The sequence below is a fragment of the Amborella trichopoda genome, chromosome 2 (genome assembly GCF_054954075.1).
Source record: "Amborella trichopoda isolate Santa Cruz 75 chromosome 2, AtrichopodaSantaCruz75HAP2 v2.0, whole genome shotgun sequence".
Taxonomy (NCBI): Eukaryota; Viridiplantae; Streptophyta; class Magnoliopsida; order Amborellales; family Amborellaceae; genus Amborella; species Amborella trichopoda.
Window position 1 is genome coordinate 2,869,600 of NC_142337.1, and position 27,281 is coordinate 2,896,880.

The 27,281-nt window shown below is 32.8% G+C and overlaps 3 protein-coding genes and 1 non-coding gene across 4 annotated transcripts; 1 reads left to right on the forward strand and 3 right to left on the reverse strand.

Annotated features, from left to right (window-relative positions):
• Nucleotides 1-5,926: 5,926 nt before the first annotated feature.
• Nucleotides 5,927-6,271, reverse strand: LOC110006670 (non-specific lipid-transfer protein A). The gene has a single exon (XM_020663029.2). The coding sequence runs from the start codon at nt 6,269-6,271 to the stop codon at nt 5,927-5,929; it is 345 nt and encodes a 114-aa protein (XP_020518688.2).
• A 7,986-nt stretch (nt 6,272-14,257) lies between these two features.
• LOC110006671 (non-specific lipid-transfer protein A) lies at nt 14,258-16,559 on the reverse strand. The gene is made up of 2 exons (XM_020663034.2): nt 16,186-16,559; nt 14,258-14,515 (listed from the first exon to the last, which is right to left on the reverse strand). The coding sequence occupies exons 1-2, from the start codon at nt 16,524-16,526 to the stop codon at nt 14,506-14,508; spliced, it is 351 nt and encodes a 116-aa protein (XP_020518693.2). The 5' UTR covers nt 16,527-16,559; the 3' UTR covers nt 14,258-14,505.
• Nucleotides 16,560-21,774: 5,215 nt separating this feature from the next.
• On the reverse strand, nt 21,775-25,887 carry LOC148783038 (non-specific lipid-transfer protein A-like). Its single transcript, XM_088857412.1, has 2 exons — nt 25,477-25,887; nt 21,775-21,991 (listed from the first exon to the last, which is right to left on the reverse strand). The coding sequence occupies exons 1-2, from the start codon at nt 25,815-25,817 to the stop codon at nt 21,982-21,984; spliced, it is 351 nt and encodes a 116-aa protein (XP_088713538.1). The 5' UTR covers nt 25,818-25,887; the 3' UTR covers nt 21,775-21,981.
• LOC148783039 (small nucleolar RNA U3) lies at nt 22,410-22,620 on the forward strand. The gene has a single exon (XR_016050772.1). It is a non-coding gene; the product is annotated as a small nucleolar RNA U3 (small nucleolar RNA).
• Nucleotides 25,888-27,281: the final 1,394 nt, after the last annotated feature.

Consider the following 27,281-nt stretch of genomic DNA (forward strand, 5'->3'; position numbering starts at 1 on the left):
AGTAAGCTCATCCCTTACTTTCACCAGTTAATGAACATTGATAGAGAGCTTGCGCCAAGAGACTGTCATGCTGGATGTCGACCCTGTCGAGACGTTAGACTTGTATATTTTTATGACAGTTTGGCTTTGCCTTGTAATTATGTTATGATCTGAGTTTTATATTTTTTTTTGTTTCTGTGTATAGGGTGTATGGGACTCGGTATGGTCATGATGTCTTTTTTAATTCATGTTTATTATGGAAATATTTATGCTTATCTTTGTTCCTAGTGAATGCTCAAATCTTTTTGGTTGGGTGGTTATTAGAATTCATTTTCGAGTTGTTGAGTACTTGTTCGATATCGACTTTGATTCGACTTCCGTGTCCGACCCCATACCCTGCAGGCTTCGTGCTGGGGAGTCGGTAGGGGGCGGGGTCATGACAGACCCATACCATCTCAAAACCACTTCAGTCCTGACCTTCTATTCTGATCCCCAATTCATATCAGAAATCACTAGGTTTTCAACATAGCACACATTAGTGTCGGGTTGACAATCTGGATTGGTATGAATCAGTGATCCAAAATAATATTAAAAAATAATTAAAATAAAATAAAAATTGAAATAAGGGTTTATGTGGTGGGGATTTAAGGGTACCTAAGAAAACATTAAGCCAGCTTTAAAAAAAAAAACAAAAAAGAAAACAAAAAACGTTGGGTGGTTAGCAAGAATTGGGCTAGGAAATATACCATTCCAAAACTGGTCTTATTCGAAATAACCAAGATTTTCACAAGCCCAATCTGGATGAGAATCATTGCTTGGAATCAGATGTGGTGGGTGGCTAGGTGAATTCGTTCCGAAAACGGGAATAGACATTAGCCTCTCGTATTGACGTTATTTTACATGTTTTTGTATCTAAATAATCAAAACACACATATTTCGTAGGAATTTATGTACCTTATTCTCTTTAATCTTTTTTTGTTTTAAATTGCAACTAGATTACCAATTCGGACGACTCAAATCAACAACAAATATGAGTTTCAAATTGTTTGTGGTTGGTTGCATGAAGCCATGAACTTGTTTACCGCACTGGTGATTTTTAGTTACCATCTCTCCCTTTCTCTCTCTCTCTATCTCTCTCTCTCTCTCAATTACTCCTTGTATCAACTAGACTGAAGAGTTTCCACAAGGAATCAATTTTGTATTTTAAAAGTAGAGTGTACCTCAATAATTTTTTTGAAAATATGATATTTACGTAGTTGGAAAACCTTTCAATCATCTCGAACTCTAAATGTATGGGTCTGAAAAATTGATTTCAGGTCCTCAACATTATGAAGCTTGTTAAAACACTATTTAAACCATCTTTTTGCAAGATTTTTAGTTGTTTATAAATTTGCTCGATCTACACTAATTTTTAGAGCTTCAAATTTCGTATTAGGGGTAAAAATAGTTTTTTAGACTATTATTATGATTTCATACATTGAAATTATATATTTATAAGTTGGTAACGCATAATATATATATATATATATATATATATATATATATGAGTAATGATCCTATAAGACCCTCCCCCACCCATATATGTAGGACCCCAAAAGATCACCATTAAAGTTGGCATAGAACTCTAGAAAAGTTATCACATGGGTGTGGGACTTGACTTTTCTATAGATCCGTGCCAAACTTAATGGTGATCCTTTGGGGTCCTATACACATAGGTCATCCAACAAGCAATAGCTATTTTTTGCCTTCATGATCCACAATAGCCATCTCTCTCGAATACTCCTAACAATAATTATCAAGATTGGATTGGACGTTTGGTCGAAGTTTTGACCACTGCCTTGACTTGTCCAGTCAAAAACGAAAATCTACTTTTGGTCAACCAGTCAAACACAATGTTTGATTGGTCGGACCATCTGATTTTGATTCGTTCGACTAGCCAAACAAATTTGGGAAACTTATTTCCAATGTATTTCATATTTTTAAACTTATAATTAGTTTTCTTATATATATATATATTAAATCTAATCCAACTGGTACACCGGTGATCTAATTGTTTTAGATCGAATTGATTTAAATTGGACCAGACCCCAACGCGTTGGTGGTTGAACCTAACCAAATAAACTACCCTAAAGTATGTTGCTTTTGAGCACAATCTCTTTAATTTCTATCTAAAACAAAAAATTGACAATCTCTCTCTCTCTCTCTCTCTCTCTCTCTCTCTCTCTCTCTCTCTCTCTCTCTCTCTCTCTCTCTCTCTCTCTCTCTCTCTCTCTCTCTCTCTCTCTCTCTCTCTCTCTCTCTCTCTCTCTCTAGTAAAGCATCTCGAGACAAGCAGAGTCTCTTTGTAGAGCAATAAATTGTTAATCTCAATCTAAGAGGCTTGTCTAACGCCAAACAGAAAAGAAAAAAAAAAAAAAGAAAGAAAAAAAAGCCATAAATTCTAGATGACAAATTTTTAAGTTTATTGAGCATGATATCGATTGTTCACCATTGCAATTTATTATAAATATGACTAAATTACCCTTTTTCAGGATAAGCCTTCACGAGGAGCTTACGAGGCGTAGAACTCTCTCTTACAACCCAAAACACTACAAAAATATAGAGATAGATAGTAACCATCCCTTCCACTTCTTCCCTCTCTTATTGTATTGGAATGCAACAATGCTCCTCCTTTATTTTTCCAAATTTTCCCTAATTTAGTTGATCCTGCAAGGAATAAATAAATATATAATCACATGGTTATTTAATAAAAATGTATAGCATATCATTTATTTTGATTCAATGAGGTCATATCATTTTAACAGTTGGATGTGAAATCATGTGGCTGAGGGTTCACCTATTATTGAGTACAAAGTCCAGAGTAAGTTTTTTTTAACTTTGTGAGGTACCCCAAGCTATTGTGATATCCGATGACTGAAGAGTGTGATTGTGACCTCCATAGGAAATATGTATGGTCTTACAATACAAAATCCCATTTAATTAAATAGAAAATACTAATCGACAGAATATAATGCAATATTGTAATGCCAGATTAGATGATAGTTAATATTATTTGAAATATACTATCTTATCTAAGATTTAAGTATATTTTTGATAATATTATCTTGTTAGCTGTTCAGTAAGTATCATATATTATATAAAATATTGTTTAGTTATTTGACTCTTTGAGGAAGTTCTAAGTATATTTAGCTATTTCTAGTTACAAGCATGTGATTTCCACCAAATTATTTGAAGAAAGTCTATCTCAAATAACTTTATAGGGGACACTGCCTAATAACATATATATATCATTATCACTATTAACTTAAATGAAAAGATGAAATATTAGTGATAACAAGTCATCCAAACATGCCCTCAACATCCCAATAGGGTGTTGGCATTTACTTGATGAATCCAAAGCTTAGAATCAAGATACCTCGTGTGTAGACAATTGCTCAAAAGGACAAATTAAAATAGAGAGAGATGCATTTGCATTTTTCACAAGGGATTGTATACTATGAGACAATTTATCTTTATTACAAGGAGGTTACAATTAATCCTAACAATTAGATGTTAAATTGGATGGTTTGAGATATGTCATGAAGTTCAAGAAATTTTTTTGGGGCTTTGAGTTTAGCCACAAGTGCATTTACAACCATTTGATTGGAAATTTGATGGATGAAAATGGTTGTGATCTCCTTGTACTAAAAGTAAATAGTCTCTTTATATACGTTACCTTTTCGGAAAACTACTTAATAGAGAGAGAAAGCATGTTTCATTTTTTTTCAAAAAGAGAAAGAAAGTGGAAACCATTAAATAAAAATGAGAAAAAAAAAAAACGATTAAATAAAAAACGCAAGTGAGAAGCACATATGCATTTTCCAAGGGGTGCGGTTTCTATAAGGTTGCAACCTTAAACAATCCAATTAAGGCGCACCTTAAAATTTTATCATAACATGTAATTTTATTGTAAAAAATTCTTAGTATTATCTTAAAATCCATTTTCATATCTAAATAGAAAATTTTAAATTCCAAAAATGGTTAAAATCAAGTAGATCTATAAATATATGAAAATCTTGAAAATGGACGGTCTATATAATGTGATGCAAGATGCACTATTTTTGGGACTCAAAAACTTTTTTTTTTCTTATTCATACATCTCAACATTGAGATGATTGATTAGAGGGTTTTTTCAACATTAAAAAAATATTTCCTATAGATTTTTGAGGTGCATCTGTGATTCTACATTTTAAGGTTGCAACCTTATATTAAAGACTATCAAACTCTCTATTTGGAATTCAATTTCTCTACACAAAGAAGGAAAGAATATCTTTAAGGTAGATGTAAGGGCTAATCTTGGTAGCTTTTTCTATTGGGGAGACAAGGTACAAGGTTAAGAAGTTTTGGATGGCGCCTCCTGGTGATTGCCTAGAGTGAAAATTTGATAGCGGTTCATTGGGGAATCTAGGTATTGTAGGTATTGGTAGGGTGGTACGTGACTCTGCTGCCAATATTATTTTTCTACTTTTTCCTTCGCTGGACCGATTGGAGTTAGAACAACTAAGCTTAGTGCCTTGCTGTGTGGGGTTGAAATGTTAGTTGATAAATTTCTAGGTTGTTCTTGTGTATGTGGATGGGACTCCTTAAATATTGTTAAATGGTGTAAAAAGGAACACTTACCCTAGGAACTTCGTGGCCTTTTGCAGCAAGTCATGGATTTCGTTGAAACAATCTCTGTTTCATTTGTCCATGTTTTAGGGAAGCTAATGCACTGACGGATTCTTTGACGAAAAGTGGGGCTCTTTTATCTTCTCTTGTTGTTTCGAATAATATAATATATCTCCCTACTCAACAATAAAATCTTTGAATCTTTGTCCAAAAAATAAAAATAAATTTGCAACTTTATATAAACTTTTTCCTTTTCCAAAAGCCCATTGAAGAGAGAAAGAAGGATGCATGTAAATCTAAATCTCCAAATCGGGATAGGGAAAGATCGTTCTTGACACTCGGATCTTGAGAGAGAGAGAGATCGAATCCTTAGATTGTGTGAGAGAGCGCAAAGATAAGAGATCGAATCGTTAGAGTGAGAGATAGAGCAAATGATGAGAGAGCGAGTTATAGAGAGAGAGCACTAAGAAGGAGATCTAGTCCTTAGAGAGAGCGAAAGATAAGATTAGGATTTAGTCCCGCATCTTATTCGAAACAAATAAGAGAGTTAAAAATATCAATTTGATAATCTTCTTCTCAAGTAGAAAATCATATTTGACGAAAGATACGTCTCAAAAATATCAATTATAAAATTTCTTCGCAAAGATGAAACGTTTGTATACTATTTAAAGACTATAGATATGCATATCCATGTTACACAGAGATAAAAATGTTGGTTGTACGAATATTTCGAGTTGGGGTAAGGTCTAAAACACTGACAGCCCTATCGAACTTTGGAACTTCAAGATTTGAGTTGGTACCAATAGGTAATAACACAGTAACCCCACACCTCAAAGCTTGATGGGATCCAACTTTCTTTAACTCTTATTACATTGAGCCTGTACATGTATGAGCCTAGGTAATAACACAGTAACCCTACACCCTTGATGGGATCCAACTTTCTTTAACTCTTATTACATTGAGCCTGTACATGTATTTGAAAGGTTTTCTTGAATTTTTTGTTTTAAAAATCAACTTTGGCCCTCCTAGAGCAATGCGAAAATAATTCTTTAAAAAAGAACAAAAAACAAAGTGGAAAGTACAAACAAGTCCTTCAAAATGAATATTTCAAAAATGATTTGAGAAAGGTGCTGTCATAACGGTGGTGGTGGTGATGACAAGCAACTATGATGTTTACGATAGGAATAATGATGATAATGTACAGAGTGATATTGATTGTGGTAATAGTAGCCATGATCATGGAGAACTTAGGTGTATAGATATGGAATTTATACTTTATCAAAAAGTATGGATGCAGAATTTACTTGCTGCAATCGGTGTTGGGTGAGATTGGCACTGAGATAGTCACACCACATGCACCGGGGAGTTTGATTGCAGCCTCTTCCTTAATGTTGTGGAATCTTTCCTCCTCTTTCCTAATGCAGTCGCATGCTGCCCTCTTGTCGGCTACAGTGGCCGCTATTTGGGTCAGGTGCTTCATCCCTACACAACAGGCGGCAGCCGGCTGATCGGTCGCACCCGTCAGATAAGTGACACACTGTACGAGTGACTCAGTGACCGCCGTGCAGTCGATGGCTCGAGCCTGGTGTCCCAATTGGTGAGCCACAAGGAGGACCAAGAGGCATGTGACCAACCCCTTCATCATTTTTCCTCTATATGTTACCTCTTTAAGGCAAGCTAAAGACCATGTGAGAATGAGAATAGCAGTAGAGAGTGCGGGTGGAAAGGCAGTGAAGTGAGGAGGGGTATTTATAGAAGTGATAGTGGGACTTGAGCCAAGAAAGATGCTTGATTGGAGGGTCACTTTATTTGGGTGTACCTAAAAATAGCATTTAGTTATATGAAAAAGGTATTTGTGATAAGACTTCTTTTCTCTTGATGGATGACATTTCTAAAATTGGAATGCTTTAGCTTTGGGGCAGTGGCCTACGTGAGATCTTTATGAAAAGATTTCATAAAGTTTTCTATCGCTTAGGTCTCACCTTCGAAATAAGAGGAGAGTCTCTATTCGGTCTTAATATATATATATATATATATATATATATATATATATATATATATATATATATAATACAATAATTTTCAAAAATCATGTTATGGCCATTTGTTTGATCTAAAATTTGAAATATACAATCTTTTCATTCTAATGAACAATCGCAAAAAAAAAAAAAATGAAAAAAATACCTAAAAAGTATTTATTTAGCCCAATTAACGTAGGCCGTTCATTTTGGTAAGATACTTAGATCTAGGCCATAGAATGATTTTTTCATTTCCTATCTTTTTTGCATGACTTTATTATCATTAGATGAACAATGTTAAAAAATAAAAAAATGATTTTGAGTTTATAAAAACTAAGATCTTGGAAGGGACTCATTTTGACCATATCTAGGGTTCAAATTAATTAATTAATTTTTTTTTTTGGATCGATAATGGAGATGAAGAGATTGTGTGTACCAAATTTTGGGTTATACAAATAGTACAAACATGGTTTCTTAGAAGTGTCGTTGCATTACAGTATGATGCAACCGTTGCTTGAAATCATTGCTTTTATATATATATGGGAAAATATCTTCTTATTCCCTATTTTTAACTTTCATATCTCATGAGACCCACGAAATGAAAATATTACTTGTAAGCAAAATGTCTTCATCTTTACTATCTTACAACTGTGTGGACCATTTTGACTATAAATTTTTTACTCAAACAAATGCTAAAATGACACCTTATTTAAACTTCATCTTTCTCACTAAAACTCCATCTCTCTCTCTTCGCTTCTCGATAAGTTTACCAGCCAAGGGGTTTAGCTTGAGCTCAAACACGAGCACACCTTCTTATGTGTGACAGAGAGATGGAGTTTTAGAAAAAGAGATATAGAGTTTGAGTTTTAGAGAGAAATAAAGCTTTAGAGAGAGAAAGATATGGAGTTTGAGTTTTAAGGAGAGAGATGGAGTTTGGGTTTTAGAGAGATAGAATTTTGAGAGAGAGAGACGATGATGTGAGAGAGAAATGGAGTTATATATATATATATATATATATATATATATATATATATATATATATATATATATATATATAAAGTCATTTCATAAGTTGTTGAGGTCAATAATGCATAGTTAAAAGGGTTTAGGGGTTGGAAGATATAAACGATGGATTCATTTTGCTTACAAGTAATATTTTTAATTCTTGGGTTTGATGAGATATAGAAGTTAAAAATAGATGATAATATGATATTTTTCCTATATATATATATATATATATATATATATATATATATATATATATATATATGGGTTTGTCTAGAGTTAACAACCCCTCAAAATACAAAGGTTCAAGTTGTAAGGGGTTGTGATGGGTGTATTTATCAAAAAAATCATTATTTTTTATTAAAAAACTATTTAAATAGGTAACTTTCCCATCAAGCAAGAGCAAATTTGAAATTTTCACAAAAATACAATGCCATTTTGGAAGTTAGTGTCCTAAAACTGTATGTGTAGGGTGCCCATATCATTTAGTTAAAATTTCAACTTTACACTTTATGGAGATGACAAAAGTATATTTTGTCTTGTAGTAATATTTACAAAATTGCCCTACAAAAGTAATTTTTTTTAAAAAATAGACTACAAAATTAATAAATCCACCCTTCACAACTCTCTATATCTTGAACTTTTGTAATTTGAAGGGTAGTGAAGTTTATATATATATATATATATATATAGTAAAAATCTTTCTGACGCCTATAGGCGAAAATGAATAGTGATTTTGCCTGCCCTCATCACCGTCCAAATTTCATCGTAGGGTCACGATTGTCTGGTAGTATTTTATTTTTTATTTTTTTTTACAAATCGGAATGACCTGAAATTTTAAGGGTATGTACATCTTACTGAGGCGCATCTAATAAAAATATAAAAACATTATCCGTGAAAATTAAATAGACCAAAATACCTCTAAAACTTTTTGAGGGTATTTTGGTCAATATTTTCATATAAAATATTTTTTTTATAATTTTTGAAGATTCACCTTTTTTTTATGAATATCCGCTCCAAATTTTAGGTCATTCCGATTTGTAAAAAAAAAAAATGAAAAATGAAACACTACCGGACAATCGTGACCGCACGATGAACTTTGGACGGTTCAAGTTAGAAGGGGTTGTGATGGGTGTATTTATCAAAGAAATCATTATTTTTTATTAAAAAAACTATTTAAATAGATAACTTTACTATCAAGCAAGAGCAAATTTGAAATTTTTACAAAAATACAATGACATTTTGGAAGTTAGTGTCCTGAAACTTTATGTGTAGGATGCCCATATCATTTAGTTAAAATTTTTACTTTACCCCTTATGGAGATGACAAAAGTACATTTTGTCTTATAGTAATATTTACAAAATTGCCCCACAAAAGTAATTTTTTTAAAAAAAAATAGACTACAAAATTAATATATATATATATATATATATATATATAGTAATGACACTATGATACCTTCTCATATCCATGTGAGTTGGACCCCAAAGGATCACCATTAAATTTTCACTAAAATCTCTAGAAAAGTTGTGACATGGGTAGAGAGTGTGATTTGGAATTTTCTTTTTCCGAAGTTGGTCTATAAGTTGAAGAGGTTACATCCCCAAAATTTAGAATCTTTAAATTCTCCTAGTCTGGATTTTATCCTAGGGAGTAAATGGATAATATGCTCCGACGAGAGTATAAAATCTTTTGGCATTTTTAACTTCTTCCTATCTCATAATCTCTATACAAAAAGTAAAAATGAATATGGAATAGGTTTTTAGAGGAAATATTTAATATACATTAAGCGGTAAAAAATGGATGTTTCAAAGATTTGCTGTTCTACTTGGAACTGCCCGAGTTGAATTGGGAAAGGCGGCAGCCCGGGCTACTGTTGCCTCTCGAGCTGCTGCCTGCCTGTTGATCCCCAACTCAGAATGCACTTAAATAGACCCGAAAATTACACTGAATTTTCTATTTTATAAAACTATTGTCTTTAGAGAATGATTTAAGGTTCCCAAACTTTATTCAAACATTTTAAACTTTATAAGGTAGGCCGGATCCAGATCTAGATGTAAAAAAACTAAAATTTATTATAGATAAACAATGTTGCATATGTATATATTTAGTATAGGTCGGGTAGACCTTGACCCAAACCCGGCAAGGTCCAAGATGGACCCAACCCAAACCTGACCTAGGCCGATTCAACCCACCAAATCCAATTTGGGTTTAGAACCAAACACATGTCGATTCAACCCATCATATTGGCAAATCGACCTGACCCAATTGCCACCCTAAGCTTAGGATTAGGGGTGCAAAGGTGTTCTCTCTCTCTGTCTCACCGATCTGCATGAACTATGTATATTGCTTTGTAAAGTAATAGTGACTCTCTCTCTCTCTATCTGTGTAACATTTGCACGTATGCATTAAATTAATTTGTGTGTGAACAATGAAGTGCGGATTAGTATTTTGAAAATGGGTTCAGTTTGTATAAGGCGCTAACATTAAACAATCAAAATAATTCGCACTTTTAAAATCAATCACAATCAAAATTGTCATTTTTAAAATAAAAATAAAGAAGTCTATAAATTTTATTCCATTTCATGGGTGTCTCAAGATCTCCCTTGGGATTGGGGAACATGATAGACACAACAATCCATGGTAGGTACAATACAAAATGGTAGAAAGAGATATGTACAATAAAATATTAAAACGAGCCGCCCATTAATGACATATTTCAACTTACCCTCTATTTTTGTGCCTTTAATAGGACTAGTCTTTCCGGCAATTGCAATGGCTTCCTTAGATTATCTGCTAACAACTCAATCAATTATTCTTTTGGAATGATAGAAAAGGGAAACAATGACTTTGGGTTCAAATTGTGCTCAACAACTCAAAATTTGTATGAGGCATTAACCATTATGAAAAACGTGCCTCAAAACTATGCTCAAAGATATAGTTCAAGTACCAAAAAGCCTTATTATGGCATGAAAGTATATATTAAACAATCAATACAGTTCGAAAATTTTGGAAAGGACAATCCACATAATGCATTACAATATATATTATTTTCATGATTTGAAATCTTTTTTTTATATCCATATATGTCAAAGTCCTTTGCAAGGTTTCAGTATCATAACAGATTTTTCTGTAGGTTTATGAAGTGCCCTGTTCTTCAATAATATAAGCCTTGGCACCTTATATACACTTTTTCCTTTTCAAACAGGAGTTGGTGGCGTTAATGGGCGCTTCGGGTGTGGTTGCCAGTTTGGGGCGAGTTGCTCAAAATAATGTGAAAGCCATATCATCATTGATTTTTGAAAAATTTATCAAAATATACAGAGCATATCAACTATTTTGACATTGATTTTTGAAAATATCAAAATATACATAGCATATCAACTATTTTGCATTTTACCCATTTTTAATTATTGCAACTCTGATCATTTGCATTTTTGGAAATCAAATATAAAGATATAGGTAAAACGTTGAATAATTCATCTTTTACGTGCATTTTTTAAACGTTTTTCTTCATTTTTAGAAAACATATATATTTTTTAAGTTAGTGAGGAAATTTATTAGTATTTATACTTAGATGAGAATTTTGAAAACTTGCCGTTTTTGGGATCAAAACTCCAAATATGAGAGTTCAGACTTCAAAATTAAAAACCTAATTTTAGGAACTGATGTTTTCTTCAAAATGGAGCATCAATTCAAAAAATGGAGCTTCAAATTTTGTATATCTAGAGCTAAATTCAAGGTTGTTTTTGATTTTTTAGTTTTTTGTTAGGAGTGAAATGACTCAAGATGAGCTTCGAATGCGTTAAAATGTGGCATATGAACTTTAGGACGAAAAAGAGCAACAAAAATAGTCGATCACATGAATATCAGACGAATTCAGAAAAAAAAAAAAAAAAAGGTAAAAAATAGGAATTGTTTGATAAAGACCGTAGTTGATCACACGAATATCAGAATAATTTAGAAAAAAAAGTCAAAAATAAGAAATTGTTTGGCAAAGGTCTTTGTATACTTTTACTTTTACAAAAAATTACTTGATCCACTGTAGTGAATCGATTGATGTTTTCTAAACAAGGGCGAGTCACTGTGTTCAAAGTCATATCCGGTGACCTTTCAGTTTCGAGTCAGCTTGGGTGATTCCGATTGATATTCTCTCTCTGGGGTGAATTAGTTGTGTAGGTGCTCTCTGTCTTAATTAGTTGATCTTCAATTCAAGCACAAGTTTAAAAAAAATCTATCATTTTTTAAAATACGATAAATTTTTTGAGTTTTTAAAGATCTTAAAAAATCACAACTTTTTGACGGAACATATAAATGCGAATTTACCTAATTTCAAAAACATTTAAGTCTTCTTTTTTTAAACTTTTTTGAATTTTCTGTTTTCTTGGTTGATTTGAAATCTTTGAATTTTTGCTTTGATAAGCATATAAGAAGTGAGATTGAATCAAGATTATTATTATTATTATTTTTTGTGTGCGTCAATCAGCGGGAAAGACGAGCACACATATGTTTTATTAGTAATTAACAAAGATATTACAGGTACAATCATCGATTAAATCATATTCTTGATTTAACAAAGGGAAAAGTTTTTATAGGGATGCAACCTTATAATGTAGAACTACGGATGCACCTCAAAAACCCATTAGAAAAGGTAGTTTTAATGTTGAAAAACCCTTTGATTGATCATCTCGACATCGACATGTACAACTATGAAAAATAAAAAGATTTCAAGTCTCAGAAATACTGCATTTTACAACATATTATCTACACAGTTCATTTTCAATATTTTCATATATTTATAGGTTCTACTTGATTTTAACCATTTTTTAAATTTAAAATTTTATAATTAGATATGAAAATAGATTTTGAAATAATCCTAATAACATTTTACATCAAAATTATATACTTTGAAGGTGCACCTTACCTCTACACCTAAGGATGCATCCGTATGCCAACTGCATCCTTTAACAAAACATTCCATAAAAAATTTCAATAAAGCATTCAAGAAAAATTGTATTCCCTTAGAAAAGCGTATGACAAAAAAAAATTACCAACATGATTTTTGTTTTGTGGGTATTTCTGTGGGGAAGACAGGCTCCTACCTATAAAATTTTACTGGAAGACCAACATAATCGAATAAAAAAATTCTCCTAAACAAATGTATTCTCCCAAATAATTGGAAAGCTAAAGAGTAACCTAACAGAAAGTCACATTTTTTTAAAAAATGAAAGCATGAAAGAAAAGATCCTGAGCTTAATTGGTTAGCACTTGACGAATTGTAAGGGTATAAAAAAGAGAAAAATAAAGTGAGTAATTTTATTACAAGATGGGATCGAATATTTAAGTTTTGCTTATAGTGGTACTAGTAATCACTAGCAATCCCTTTGTTCTACTTAACAAAAATTTGGACAAAAAATTTGCGACCAAGGCCTCAATGATGCGAGAGTCATGATATAAAAATATCATTTAATGACTTTATTGTATCCCCTACAATAACGGTAAATTTGCGACTTTTTAAAGCTACATATTTAATTTTTTTCATGGTATTTTTTTGGTCAAATTTGAAATATTCAACTTTTTGCTTAATTTGTAATTCACATTTTGGCTTTTGCTTTTGCTGCAATTTCTTGAACTAAGATCAATTTCTTACTAATTTTTGTGGATATATTGTTATTCTAAAACTTACTGGTATATACTAGTGTATAAGAACTTTTGTTGATAGATTGTTATTCTAAACCTTACTGGTATAAACCAAATCTCATCGGTGATGCACATAGGCCACCTCGCTCTCTCTCCCTCATTTTTTTTTAGGGAAAATTATAGATGGCTCCCGAGATTATACTTTCTAGCCATGCTCACCCCATAAACTTTTCAAATCACACCAATAATTTCAATATTATTTTTTTTACATCTACTACACAAGTAAGAGAGTAGTCTTTTTAAGGTAAAAAGGCCCTCCGTATATTCAATAAAATATACTACCTAAAAATTTTTAGAGAGAGAAACCATATAAAATTTCAAGTTTTAGATAGAGAAATTGTTTCAAAATCTTTAGAGAGAGAATCTTAAATTTTTTAGACAAAAAGTCTATCAAATTTCAAGTTTTAGAAAAATGAACTTTCTCAAAAACTTTTAAAGAAAGAATCTATATCATGTTTAAAAACTTGAGAGAGAGAGAAACTATATCAAAATTTTTAAAGAGAGAAACTACATCAGATTTCAAGTTTAGTGAGAAAAATATCTCAAATTTCAAAGTTTACACAAGGGGACTATTTTCGTCTTAAAATATTACAAGTTAGATGTAAAGAAAAAATAGTATTAAAGTTAATGGTGTGATTTAAAAAATATTTACAAGAAGCACGCTGACAAATAAAACACCATTGTGATCATCCATTCTCACGAAATAGCCAGCTCTCTCTCTCTCTCACAGATCTCCAAATAAAGCATTTCCATTCTTTTATTAAATAAAACATCACCCAATTTTTTTTAATACTCTCGACCATGGCATTCTAAGGGACCAATAAAGCAAATTCCTTTTAGTAAAATCTTAATCAAGAACAAAAATAACAGCGCCATCTCATGGATCTGCTCAAGACTGCGAAATACCATTACTCCAAACTCATTGAAGCTAATTTTATTAAGCCTCATATAGATCATTTACTACTACAACTTATTGCAAAGAGGACCAAATACCCTTTTCAAGGTGGTCCCTCACGAGTAGCCTACGAGAACGTAGAACTCTCTTACAATCCACAAACACACAAAAATATGGAGATAGCAGCGTCTTCATCCTCTTCTAAAATTATTGTGGGGGCAACGGTGGTCCTCTCTTTATTTAGTAATATTGTGCCACATCTTAGTTGATCCTGCAAGGACCACAGAAATATATGACAAAATTAGGGAAATAATAAAAGGAAAATTGTTTCACGCAGGCTGGACCGCATGACTACATATGTGGTCCAAAAAATATAAAGCATCTATCTTAAAGATGGATGCAAGTAGGTGCTCCATCTAAAACAATGAAAACTAACTGTTAAAATGTTTTTTTACTAGATTTATTATTTCTAGTTTTTAAAATCTACTCTTTTTTTTTCGTATTCATGATCTCCATGTTAGATATTATATGTCCTTAAAAATCAAGTCAAAAAAATTTATATAAAAAATAGATTTATTAATAGGACCGCATTTCTATATATGTGGGCATGGCCACATAGAAACCGGGTCCTTAATAGAAAGGAAGTCCTAAAAGGAATAATTAACATAGTTCATTATTATCATGATCAGGCCACTCGCGAACCTGGTATAGTAAAAACCGTTCTAATCACTAGTTGAACAAGTTGGACAATTTTAAGATATAAATAAATTATAGAATATATTAAAAACAGAATTTAGATACTTTATTTCAATGGATGAACTAGAAAAAACCGGTTAAGTCAAATCGGCTAGAAAAACTAAGTATTAGTTTTGACCGATTTTTTATCAAATTGAATTTTAATTTTCGACCAAACTAATCAAGGCCTCAATCGATGATATAACCACCGGTTATGATAACTATGGTTAATATCATATACAAAAGGTTATTGTCAAAAAAAAAAAAAAAAAAAAATTATATAGAAAGAGTGAAGATTTGCAACGATTACGATTAGTAGGAGTTCAAATTCAAAACTCAAGGCTAAAGATTTGTTGCATGTAGACTTATGACTCACTTATGCATTTGAGAGAGAGAGAGAGAGAGCAAGGAAACAGAGAGGAGGGAGAGAGCAGGGGCAATTAGGAGTGAGAGTGAGCAGTGACGCAGGGAACATAAGAGAGAGAGAAGAGAGAGGGAGAGAAGGAAACATAAGATTTTGTTTTGCTTACGTTTTCCTTCCTAAAACCTTATTCCTAAACCTTATTTTGTTATCCATCCGTCCTAATATTGCTTTCCGAATTTGCCTTATTTTTTTATTTTTAAAATCTCGAATATTACCGATATATTAAATGCCCTCCCTTTTTTAAACCCATAACTATGTTTGACTCGTATCTTTCTTAATACCAATTTTATCCTCATCACAGACCCACTAAGAAAAAGCTCTAAAACAATCAGATCCCTTCAAATTTTCGAACTTCAAGATGTGAGTTAGTATCAATTGGTAATAACACAGTATCCTCACTGCTCAAAGCTTGATGGCATCCAACCGTCTTTTAACTCTTGTTACATTGAACCTGTAACGAGTTTGCCTATATGATTATTCCCAGTATTTGAAAGGTTTTCTAGATATTTTTTTTTAAAATGAACTTTGGCTTTTCTCCTAGATCAATGCAAGAATAATTCTTCAAAAAAGGTACAAAGTACAAAGAAGTCTTTCAAAAATGGACATTTAAAATATAATCTGAGAAAGGTGTTGTTGTAATGGTGGTGGTGGCGATGATGACGATGATAAGCAGCGATGATTTTTCGATAGGGATAATGATGATGATGGTGATAATGATATCGATTGTAGTAATAGTAGTCATGATCATTCTGAGGACCTAGGATTAAAGATATGGAATTTACTTGCTGCAATCGGTGTTGGGAGAGATTGGCACTGAGATAGTCACACCACATGCACCGGGGAGTTTGGTTGCAGCCTCTTCCTTAATGTTGTGGAATCTTTCTGCCTCTTTCTTGATGCAGTCGCATGCTGCCCTCTTATCGGCCACGGTGGCCGCTATTTGGGTCAGGTGCTTCATTCCTGAACAACAGGCGGCAGCCGGCTGATCGGCCGCACCCGTCAAATAAGTGACACACTGTACGAGTGACTCAGTGACCGCCGTGCAGTCGATGGCTCGAGCCTGGTGTCCCAATTGGTAAGCCACAACGAGGACCAAGAGGCATGTGACCAACCCCTTCATCATTTTTCTTCTATATGTAACTTTGTGACAAAATATAGGGTACTAGAGGGACTATGTGATATCCTATTAAGATAAACTTGGTGGCTTTGTTGGAGAGAGTGAGGGAGGTATTTATAGTAATGTATAGGGGATATGAACTAACAAAAATGTATGATAGGGGGGTTTCCCCTTTGGTTGAGAGTGGCTAAATATAGCATTTGGTTACCTGAAAAAGGCATTTGTGATGAGAACTCAATTGTGTCTTGATGCATGGCATTTCCTTAAAATTGGTATGCTTTCAGCTTTGGGGCAGTGGCTGGTGTGAACTGCTTTGTCCTCACTCTTTCCAGCCAAATGTTTATGATATTTCATAAAATAATGGGGTGAAACTCTCTCCCTCTCTCAATGTTTATGATGTTTTCATGAAATATGGTCTCTCTCTCTCTCTCTCTTTCTCTCAATGTTTATGATGTTTCACTAAACTGTGATCTTTCTTTCTCTCTCTCAATGTTTATGATGTTTTCATGAAATATGGTCTCTCTCTAACCAAGTCATAATTGGGGCCACGGGCATTTTATGTTGGCGGTGTAGGATATCCATAATAAGCCCTGATGCCCATAAAAGAATATGGCTTGTATAGCTTATTCGTATAGGAGCACACTATATACTTACTCCCTTACGCAAAAATTTACTTGAGAGGATTTACTCAATCTATAATTCTTATACCCACTTTATAATCACTTGAGTAGGGGTGGCAATGGAGCTGACTAGACCCAAAGACCCGACGGGTATAGGTCCAAATTTTGGACCTGAAAGGGACCCGGACAATATTCGTATATGTAGGTATTTATTCATAAATGTTACCAATACGTTTGTTTCTTAGGAAGTTCCAATTAATACATAAAACAAAAAAGAATATGGGTATATATGTGTATTCATAAATGTTGTGCAATACTCTAAATGTTGCCAGTATATGATGGTTACAAAAAGGGCATAAAAGAAAAAGAAAAAACAGAAGCTCATGGTTACAATGTGGTATAGACCCAATCAAGCCCTGGACCTAACGGGTAGACCCGACCTCGAGCGTATAGTATGCAGTGCCCTACACATACTTCCTCGGGTAAAACACCTACTTGGGAGGACATTTTATACCAAAATTTGGATAAAACCTAAAATCCACGAGATAGTTGTGTTCATAAAGGAAAAAATTGAATTTTCAGTTTAGTAATGCTTAGATGTCATCATTAAAAAATTGGATAGTCTCTATTGAATTTTGAGGTAATATTTTTTTAAACCCATTGAGAATGCGATAGATGAAACCCCTAAGATGATTATTTTGTGAGAAAAAATTGAAAATTTTTCAATTTATTTGAATCACTAGATGAAACCCCTAAATTTTTTTCAAACCCATACAGTATTCTTTGAACTGAAAATTTTGGGAGTTACTTAAGAATCACTAGATGATTATTTTCAAAAGAAAAAAAAAATTGAATTTGAAGTTTTCTGATACTTGGATCTACATTAAAAAAAATTGGATATTCTCTGTTCAATCTTAAGATGTTATTTTGTTTTAAGTGCATAGAGAGTGATTTGGATTTTCTCTTTTGAGATTGGTTTATGTGTTGAAGAGGTTACACCCCCAAAACTTAGAATCTTGAAATTACTTCTAGTTTGGATTTTGCCCGAAGGAGTAAATGGATAATATGCTCCTACAAGAATATAAAATCTTTTGAAATCCAATATTGTTATTTCCTCATATGTCATAATTTCTGTGCAAAAAGTAAAAATGGTCATGAAATAGGTTAATTTCTGTATGAAATAGGTTAATTTCTGTGCAAAAAGTATTATGAAATAGGTTTTGAGAGGAAATATTTAGCATACATTATGCTGTAAAAAATCGGTGTTTCAAAGATTAGCTGCTCTATTTGGAATCCCCTAAGTCCAACTGGGACATGCACCAACCCAATCCGTTGATCCCCAACTCGGAACTCGGTTAATAGACCGGAAAATTACATTAAAGTTTTTATAAAATTATTATCTTTGGAGAACGATTTAAGGTTCGTTCCCAAACTTTATTCAAACATTTTAAGCTTTATAAGGTGGGCTAGGTCCAGATCTAGATGTAAGAAAAATAAAATTAATTAAATATTTTATAATATATAAATAATGTTAAAATACTTTTTAATATAAAATGTTGCAAATGTATATATTTAAGTACACCTTGACCTGAAACTGACAAGGTCTAAGAAGACTCAGGTTCTAGGGCAGTTTGGACATGTATCCAACCCACCAAATCCAATTTGGGTTGACTACCAGAGACGTGTCGATTCGACCTATTGGATTCGCAAATCGACATAACCCAATTGCCACCCCGAGCTTAAGTTTAGAGGTGCAATGATCCTTTCTCTCTCACTCCCCGATCCGGATGAACTATGTATATTGCTTTTTCATCTCTCTCTTTGTGTATGTGTTTGTAGCACATTTGAACAGATGTGCTAAATTAATTAGCGTGTGAATTATGTGATTAGTATTTTTAAAGGAAAAAGTTTATCTAAGGCTGAGCTCCTAAACAATCAAATTAAGCTACACATCAAAAATTTACTTGAAGAGGTTGTTTTGATACCCAAATATTCTCAAATTGATCATCATGACCTCAAGATGCATCTATTAGATTTGGTGATATCCAAAATGACCCACATAAGAAAATCTTATATTGTGTGAAATTGAGTTTGATATTAATAAATTTCTTAAAGGAAATAGAAATCCAAAAAAAACTAAAACTTTTGTATATATCTTTTGGTTTTTAATATATATATATATAACATTTATAGGAAGTTTTTTATTTAGTGTGGATTTCTAACCTTTTATATATATATATATATATATATATATATATGAAAGAACAAAGAATTTGTATACTTTATTTGGGTCACCATATGAGAAAGGTGGCTTCCTCTAGCGATAGAGGTAGGGGCCTCCCCTTACAGAGAAAGAGCTTATTATGGAGAGAAACATTGTGATGTGCCTTCTTTAGACTCCTGAAGATTGAAAGTCGGGTTTTTTGTAGAGATTTGGTTGTCATGAAGATTTTGGGTGATTTCTCCTTTTAGTTAAAGAGAAAGTCAATTTCTTGTTGCTCGGGTGGTTTCCCTTTTTAGTTAGAGAGAAAGTCATTTTCTCGTTGCTCGCGTATTTCTATCTGTTATTGTCGGTAATAGTTACCAGAAGTAAAGAGAAGAATAATGACATGTGGTATCTGTCGGGGGAGTGGTTTTGCTCGACTGTGTTTTGTTGAGGGTTAGAGAGTTTATATCTCAATATCTATGATGTAACTTTTATTGGTATACTAAATTTCAGTTTGCCGTGCCAATAGATGTAGTCACATCTATGATGAAACACGTAAAATCTAGTATTCTCTTTTTCTGTTATTTCTTTCTTGCTTTGTTTTCTTGGTTGTTGTTTTTTTTTTTTTTTTGTACTTTATTTGTCAAAAATAACCAGTCGGGTTTAAAGCTTCCGCACACAACAATATCGATATGAGAAAAGCTGGATTTTAAGTCTTGGAATTAGTGCATCTTGTAATGTATTTTTTGAACGGTCAATGTTGAAGATTTTCAAATGTTCATAAATTTGCTCGATCTACACTATTTTAAAAATTTTAAATTGCATAATTAGAGATGAAAATAATTTTTCAAGATCTCAAATATTTTCAATAGTAAAACAACATATTTCGACACTATTTAAAGGTTTGCCTTACTTTGATTGTTTAGGGTCTCAGTCTTATACAAACTATACCTTTTAAAAATGGTTTTGGTTTGTATAAAGCACCAACATTAAATAATCAAAGTAAGGCACACCTTCAAACTGTGCTGAAAAATGCAATGTTTATATATTGCATCAACTTTTATGAAAGACACACCTCTTAACTATACTCAAAGATGCAATTCTTGTACCAGAAAGCCTTACAATGGTATGAAAATATACACTAAACAATCAAAACACTTCGAAAATTTTGGAAAAGAAAGTCCAGATAATGCGTTACAATATACACCATTTTTGTGACTCGAAATAAAATTTTTTATACCATAACAAAGGGTATATGAGGAAATCTATTAGTATAAATACTTAAGATGGAAAATTTGAAAACTTGCAGTTATTGGATCAAAACTCCAAATATGAGAGATCGGACTTCAAAATTAAAAACCCCATTTTAGGAACTCATGTTTTCTTTGCAAATGGGGATTCGATTGAAAAAATGGAGCTTCAGATTTTTTATATCTATAGTTGAATCCACCAGGTCCTTTTAAGGAGTGAAATGACTCAAAATGAGCCTCAAATGCATTAAAATGTGGTATATGAAATTTTAGGGCGAGAAAGAACAACACAGTAGTCAGATCCCACGAATAAGACGCGGTTAGCATGTGCCCAAGCCCGCACATGTAGAAATGTGGGCCCCCTTAGTAATTAATTTTTGAAATGTAATTCAATTGTAATTTTTAGATAATATATAATATTTAACATAGAGATCATGAATATGAAAAAATAAATAAATTTTGAAAGCTAAAAATAAGAATATCTATTAAAAAAATATTTGGACCGTTTGTTTCAATTAGTTTTAGATGGACCACCTATTTGCATCTATCTTTAAGATGGATGTTTTATACTTCAAGACCGCATATTTTACAAATGTGGTCCAGCCTGCATGAAACAATTGTTCTTTAAAAAAAAAGAAAAAAAAAGACAAAAATAGTAAATTGAATAATAAAGTTCTTTGCATACTTTTCATTTTACAAAGAATGACCGGATTCACAGTAGTGAACCGATTGATTTTTTTTCTTACCTGGAGCGAGTCACTGCATTCATAGTCATATTTGGTGACCTCTCAGTTTCGAGTCAGCTTGGGTGATTCTATTTGATATTCTCTCTTTCTAGCGTGAATTAGTTATGAGTGGGTGCTCTCTCTCTCTCTCTCTTAATTAGTTGATCATAATTAGCAAGTCTTTCTCTCTCTGTGTAAATATGTCTGAGCAACTATTATCTTTCATTTTAAGATCAAAAGTAATTTTATTTCTATGAATTCCATTGTATAGTTACCGTGGATACATTTTTTCAATTTATTCAAATTGCAATACTATGTCTATTGTCATGACATGTGCATGATACTAGTAATCTCAATCTAGAACACGGATAACAACGCCATTTTTTTGGACCTGCTCAAGACTACGATATGCCATTACTCCAAACTCACTGATGCTAATTTTATTAAGCCTCATATAGATCATTTACTACTACAACTTAGTGCAAACAGGACCAAATACCCTTTTCAAGGTGGTCCCTCACGAGTAGCCTACGAGGCGTAGAACTCTCTTACAATCCACAAACACCAAAAATATGGAGATAGCAGCGTCTTCATCCTCTTCTAAAATTATTGTGGGGGCAACGGTGGTCCTCTCTTTATTCAGTAATATTGTGCCACATCTTAGTTGATCCTGCAAGGTCGACAGAAACATATGAAAACATTAGGGAAATAATAGAAGAAAGATACTAAAAAGGAAGAGCTATCATAGTTCATTGTTATTATGATCGGGCCAAGAGACTGGTCCAGTCGAAACAAGTTTGACTAAATTTTAAAATATAAAAAAATTTAAATGATTGATATAAAAAAAAAGGTATTTAGAAATTTTATTTGGCTGGATGAACAGCCGGTCGAATTTGGCCAGAACTATTGAACATTAATTTTGATTGATTATTATTTTTAAAATAAAAATAATATTTATTTTTGACTAGACCAGCAAAAGTATGAATGACCCCGGTCGGTCGCGATAACTATGGTTAATACCATATACAAAGGAGAATGATTTTCAATGATTACGATTAATCAAGAGTTCAAATGCAAAACTCAAGGCCAAGAGCTCACTTGAACGGGATCTGTTTTAGTGGTTGTACATCCGTTTCCATTGACACAATGGAGACACGCACAACAATTTGGAAGATGACATAATTGCCACGTGGCTAAAGTGTGAATGCTGGCACTGCAGGGGCTTCATCAGCCCTCGGTGATCGCTCTCACAACCAACAACGGGCTGATGAAGATGGCCATCTGGCCGTCTGACAGACCCAAAAGACCTTTTGTGGTTCTTATTTTCTTAATGGAGATCATGAATATGACAGTCTGACAGACCAAAAAATCAAATTTTTTTGAAGTTATTAATTTTAAAAATTAAAAATAATAATTCTAGTGCAGTTCTTAATCTCTAACAGAGATCATGAATATGAAAAAATAAATAGATTTTAAAATTTTAAAATAATAATTCTAGTGCAGTTCTTAATCTCTAACGGAGATCATGAATATGAAAAAGTAAATAGATTTTAAAATTTTAAAATAATAATTCTAATAAAAAATATTTAGACAGCTTTCCATTTTAAATAATTCTAGTAAAAAAATATTTAGACAGCTTTCCATTGTTTTTAATGGAACACCTACTTGCATCCATCTTAAAAGATGGATGCTATACACTTTTTTATTGCATAAGTAGAAATACGGTTCAACCTGCACACAATAATTTTCCTTTTTTAAGTTGTCTACTTTATTATTTATGTATTGAAAAGTCATTTTTCTTTAGTTTTTTAATTGTTTACACAATAATATATTTTCCTTTTATTGGCTTTCGAAAATCAAAATTGAATAAAATTATTCTTTTGTTTGAATAACATAACTGTGAAAAACTAGCGGTGTATAATTTATTTTGCTAAATTGAATACATTTCTGTTAAGGAATTATAAGCAACTCAAAATTTCATTTTTAGAGCAAATCTAGTGTTATATGGACAATTTCTTCTTTTTTTCCGAGTCCAGTACAAAAATTGTCTTAGTTGTGATTTTCATACTAGTTAACACATTTGATGGCCACATATATTTGGAAATTGCCATTCTCCAAATTAAAAATGAGTGGTAACCCATAGACTCTGAAATACAAGAGGCACATGGACGAAATTATATGAAGGATATCTAGGGCAAAATTGTAATGGTTTAATAAAATAAATTTATAAAAGGTATTAGTGCTTAAAAATCCTGATCAACTGGGTGAAGCAGTAGGCTACTGGGCTCATTCAGAGAATATTAATATGCCATTTTCATATTTTCAAAATAACTTTAAAATTATAATATTAAAGAATTAAGTTATGTAGGAACACGGTGATTTGATCAATCCGGATTCGCCTAGTTCCTTGATAAATCTCCCTATCTTTGATAAAACTAGAGGAGTCCCACTAAATTGAACCAATTCCTGGTTTCAACAAGGAATCATGTCAATTCCCATCCGATTGGCCTAGATTATCAATTCTTTATCATAAATATTAGAGGGATAAGTACTTAGAAGAGTTTTTTTTTTGTTAGCACATCGAGGAGTTAATTTTCAATTGTACATATATTTTGGTCATTGTCTAATAAGGATGATGGCCTTAAACTTTTCTATGCCCAGGTAAAAAGGTTGGGTTGTGTTAGGTAGACATCCATAAAAAAACTTTGCTAAAACTTATCATATGACATATATTTTAAGGGCAACCTTTCTATGCTTCTCCTACTGCATAAAACTTATATACTTCCCTTTGTCCAACCTTCTATTTTGAATGGACGACTAAGATGGTTCTAATCACAATGTCACAACTCTACACTATTTGATTTTTAATTTTTTCTACAAAATACTTTGACACCAAAATTTGGGCATCCAATCCTCTCTTACACTTGCACTTGTAAAAAATAAAAATAAAAATATTCCCAATAAAATAAAATGACTAAAATACCCCTAAAATATTCAAGGGGTATTTTGGTTATTATATTTTATCAAAAATTCTTTTTAGTATTTTTTTTAGGTGCGCCCCAATGAGAAGATGACACAACATACCAAATTTCATATTCATTCAATTACTATAATAAAACTTAAAAATAAAACACTCTAAAGCGTCGGATTTAGATCAAATGGTGAGTAGTTCACTTGATCAAAATTGGATGGCTTGATGGTATAGGGGAAGCATAGATTTTCTATAATGTAGGAGAAGTATAGAAACCTTTCCCATATTTTAATCAATTAAAGGGAAAAATAGTAAGTTACATGGTCTTTTAACTTCATAAGTGATTTAAAGTCTTATTGGAGGTTGTCAGTTATTTTCTTGAAACAAGCACAAGATAAATAATTATACGCTTGGTTTTGCACAGGAAAAATAAAAAGGCCATGCCAAGCTCAAGCCACTATTCTAAAGCTCAATATAAGTTGGTGAACTTAGCTAGGGTTCAAAATTTTATAAGGAAATGTTAATGTAGATTATTTGCCTCATGGTTTCTTTGTACAAGAAAAGTTACCGAAGTGATAGATAATAGAGCCTCCAAATGAGAAGGTGTATTTAAATGGTATATATTAAAGTACCTAAGTGTGTCAATAATAATTACCAAAGTACCCTCACTCTTGATAGTGAGATAGTTATCGACTCTTATTGCAATGAGTCTTTTTTTGGAAACAATAACTACAATGAACGTTGTTGGCAAGTATTTCAAGGGATCAATCCCCTTGTATAAGATTTTGTTTTTTCAATACATATTCCAAAAAATGCCCCATCTAAGACCAATTTGAGCAACTGGGGGTGATAGTGATGGCGATTGATGTACAAGGTAAGATAATCTCTCATTGAATCACATTGCTTCTTCGGTCCGAACCAAGGAATCCCAGTAAATATGATGCAAAATGGGTTTTATTTATCACCATCACCGTCATTAGAGCTTTTTCCAAACTATTTGAGAACGGGTATATGAATTATGATATGCCATTCTATTATATTAAAATATATCTCTCCTAAATAAAATAAAAATAGCTCATTTAGTTGTTTTCATAAAGGTGATGATCTACTATATTAGGATGATGATGACGACGACAAAAATATTGACGTTGATAATAATGGTAATAACAAAGAATGGAATTTACTTGCTGCAATCGGTGTTGGGAGAGATTGGCACTGAGATAGTCACACCACATGCACCGGGGAGTTTGGTTGCAGCCTCTTCCTTAATGTTGTGGAACCTTTCTGCCTCTTTCTTGATGCAGTCGCATGCTGCCCTCTTATCAGCCACGGTGGCCGCAATCTGGGTCAGATGCTTCATTCCGGCACAACAGGCAGCAGCAGGCTGATCGGCCACGCCCGTTAGATAAGTGACACACTGTACGAGTGACTCAGTGACAGACGTGCAGTCGATGGCTCGAGCCTGGTGTCCCAATTGGTGAGCCACAAGGAGGACCAAGAGGCATGTGACCAAACCCTTCATCATTATGTAACTTTGGGACACGATGTAGGGTACTAGAGAGACTGTGATATCCGAGTAAGATGAACTTGGTGGCTTGATTGGAGAGAGGGAGGGGGGGAGGGGGTATTTATAGGAGTGTCTAGGGGATACGAGCTAACAAAAATGTATGATAGGGGGTGGTTTGGGTGTGGCTAAATATAGGCATTTGGTTACCTGAAAAAGGCGTTTGGTTACCTGAAAAAGGCATTTGTGATGGCAACTCGATTGTCTCTCTTGATGGATGGCATTTCCTTAAAATTGGTATGCCTTCAGCTCTTTCAATTAATAGTGGCCATCTCTCTCTCACTCGGTGTATGTATGTAACATTTGCACGTATGTGCTAAATTAATTAGCGTGTGAACGATGAAGTATGGACTAGCATTTTAAAAAGGAAAAAGTTTGTGTAAGGGCGGGGCCCCTAAATAATGAAATTAAGGCTCACATCAAAAATTCACTAGAAGAGGTTGTTTCAAGGCCCTAAAATTCTCAAATCGATCATCTCAACTTCAAGGTGTATGGACATGAGAAAAAATGGATTTAAATCTCGGAATTAGGGCATCTTATAATGCATTTTTTGGCCTGCCCAATTTCAATATTTTCAATTGTTCTTAGATATGGTCGATCTACACTATTTTTAAAGCTTTAAATTTTATAATCGGAGATGAAAATAGATTTTCAAGCCATCCCAAAGATTTTCAATGCTGAAACAACATCTTTCAACACTATTTAAATGTGCACCATACTTTGATTATTTAGACGTCACCTTAGTGAAAGACACATTTCTAAACTTTGCTCTAAGATGCAGTTCCAATGCCAAAAGGCCTTATAATAGTATAAAAATATACATTAAACAATTAAGACGCTTGAAATTTTTAAAAAGGACCATCCAGATAATGCGCTACAATATACACCATTTTCGAAATCAATTCTTTTTCCCATATCTATACTTCTCAAAGCAGAGATGATCCATTGAGGGGTTTCAGTATCATAACTTCTATAGGTTTATGAAGTGTGTCGTTCTCAGTATTCGCAAAACCGGCCAATCTAGCTGCTAATCGTCCGGTTCGATCAGAATTGGCCACATTTGAGGCTAGATCGGAACTGGCCAGTTTCGATTTTGAGCGGTTTTAGTGATCAACCGATATTTTAAATTTTAAATAAAATACTACTTCAAATTTATATCAAATACATTAGAATGATTTATTGGTTAGCTTTGATGACTAAGTTTTATATGAATCATGGTTTGAATCTTGCCCGCCAGTGTGTTTTCTTTAAAATTACTTGCCCATTGGAATCGAACTAGATCTTCTCTTTAAGAAGTTTTTCTTTAAAATTACTTGCCCATTGGAATCGAACTAGATCTTCTCTTTAAGAAGTCTTTTTTTATCAGACCCACTAACCAATACACCATTTACTACTTAATTGATAAAAAGAAAAGCCTATATTATA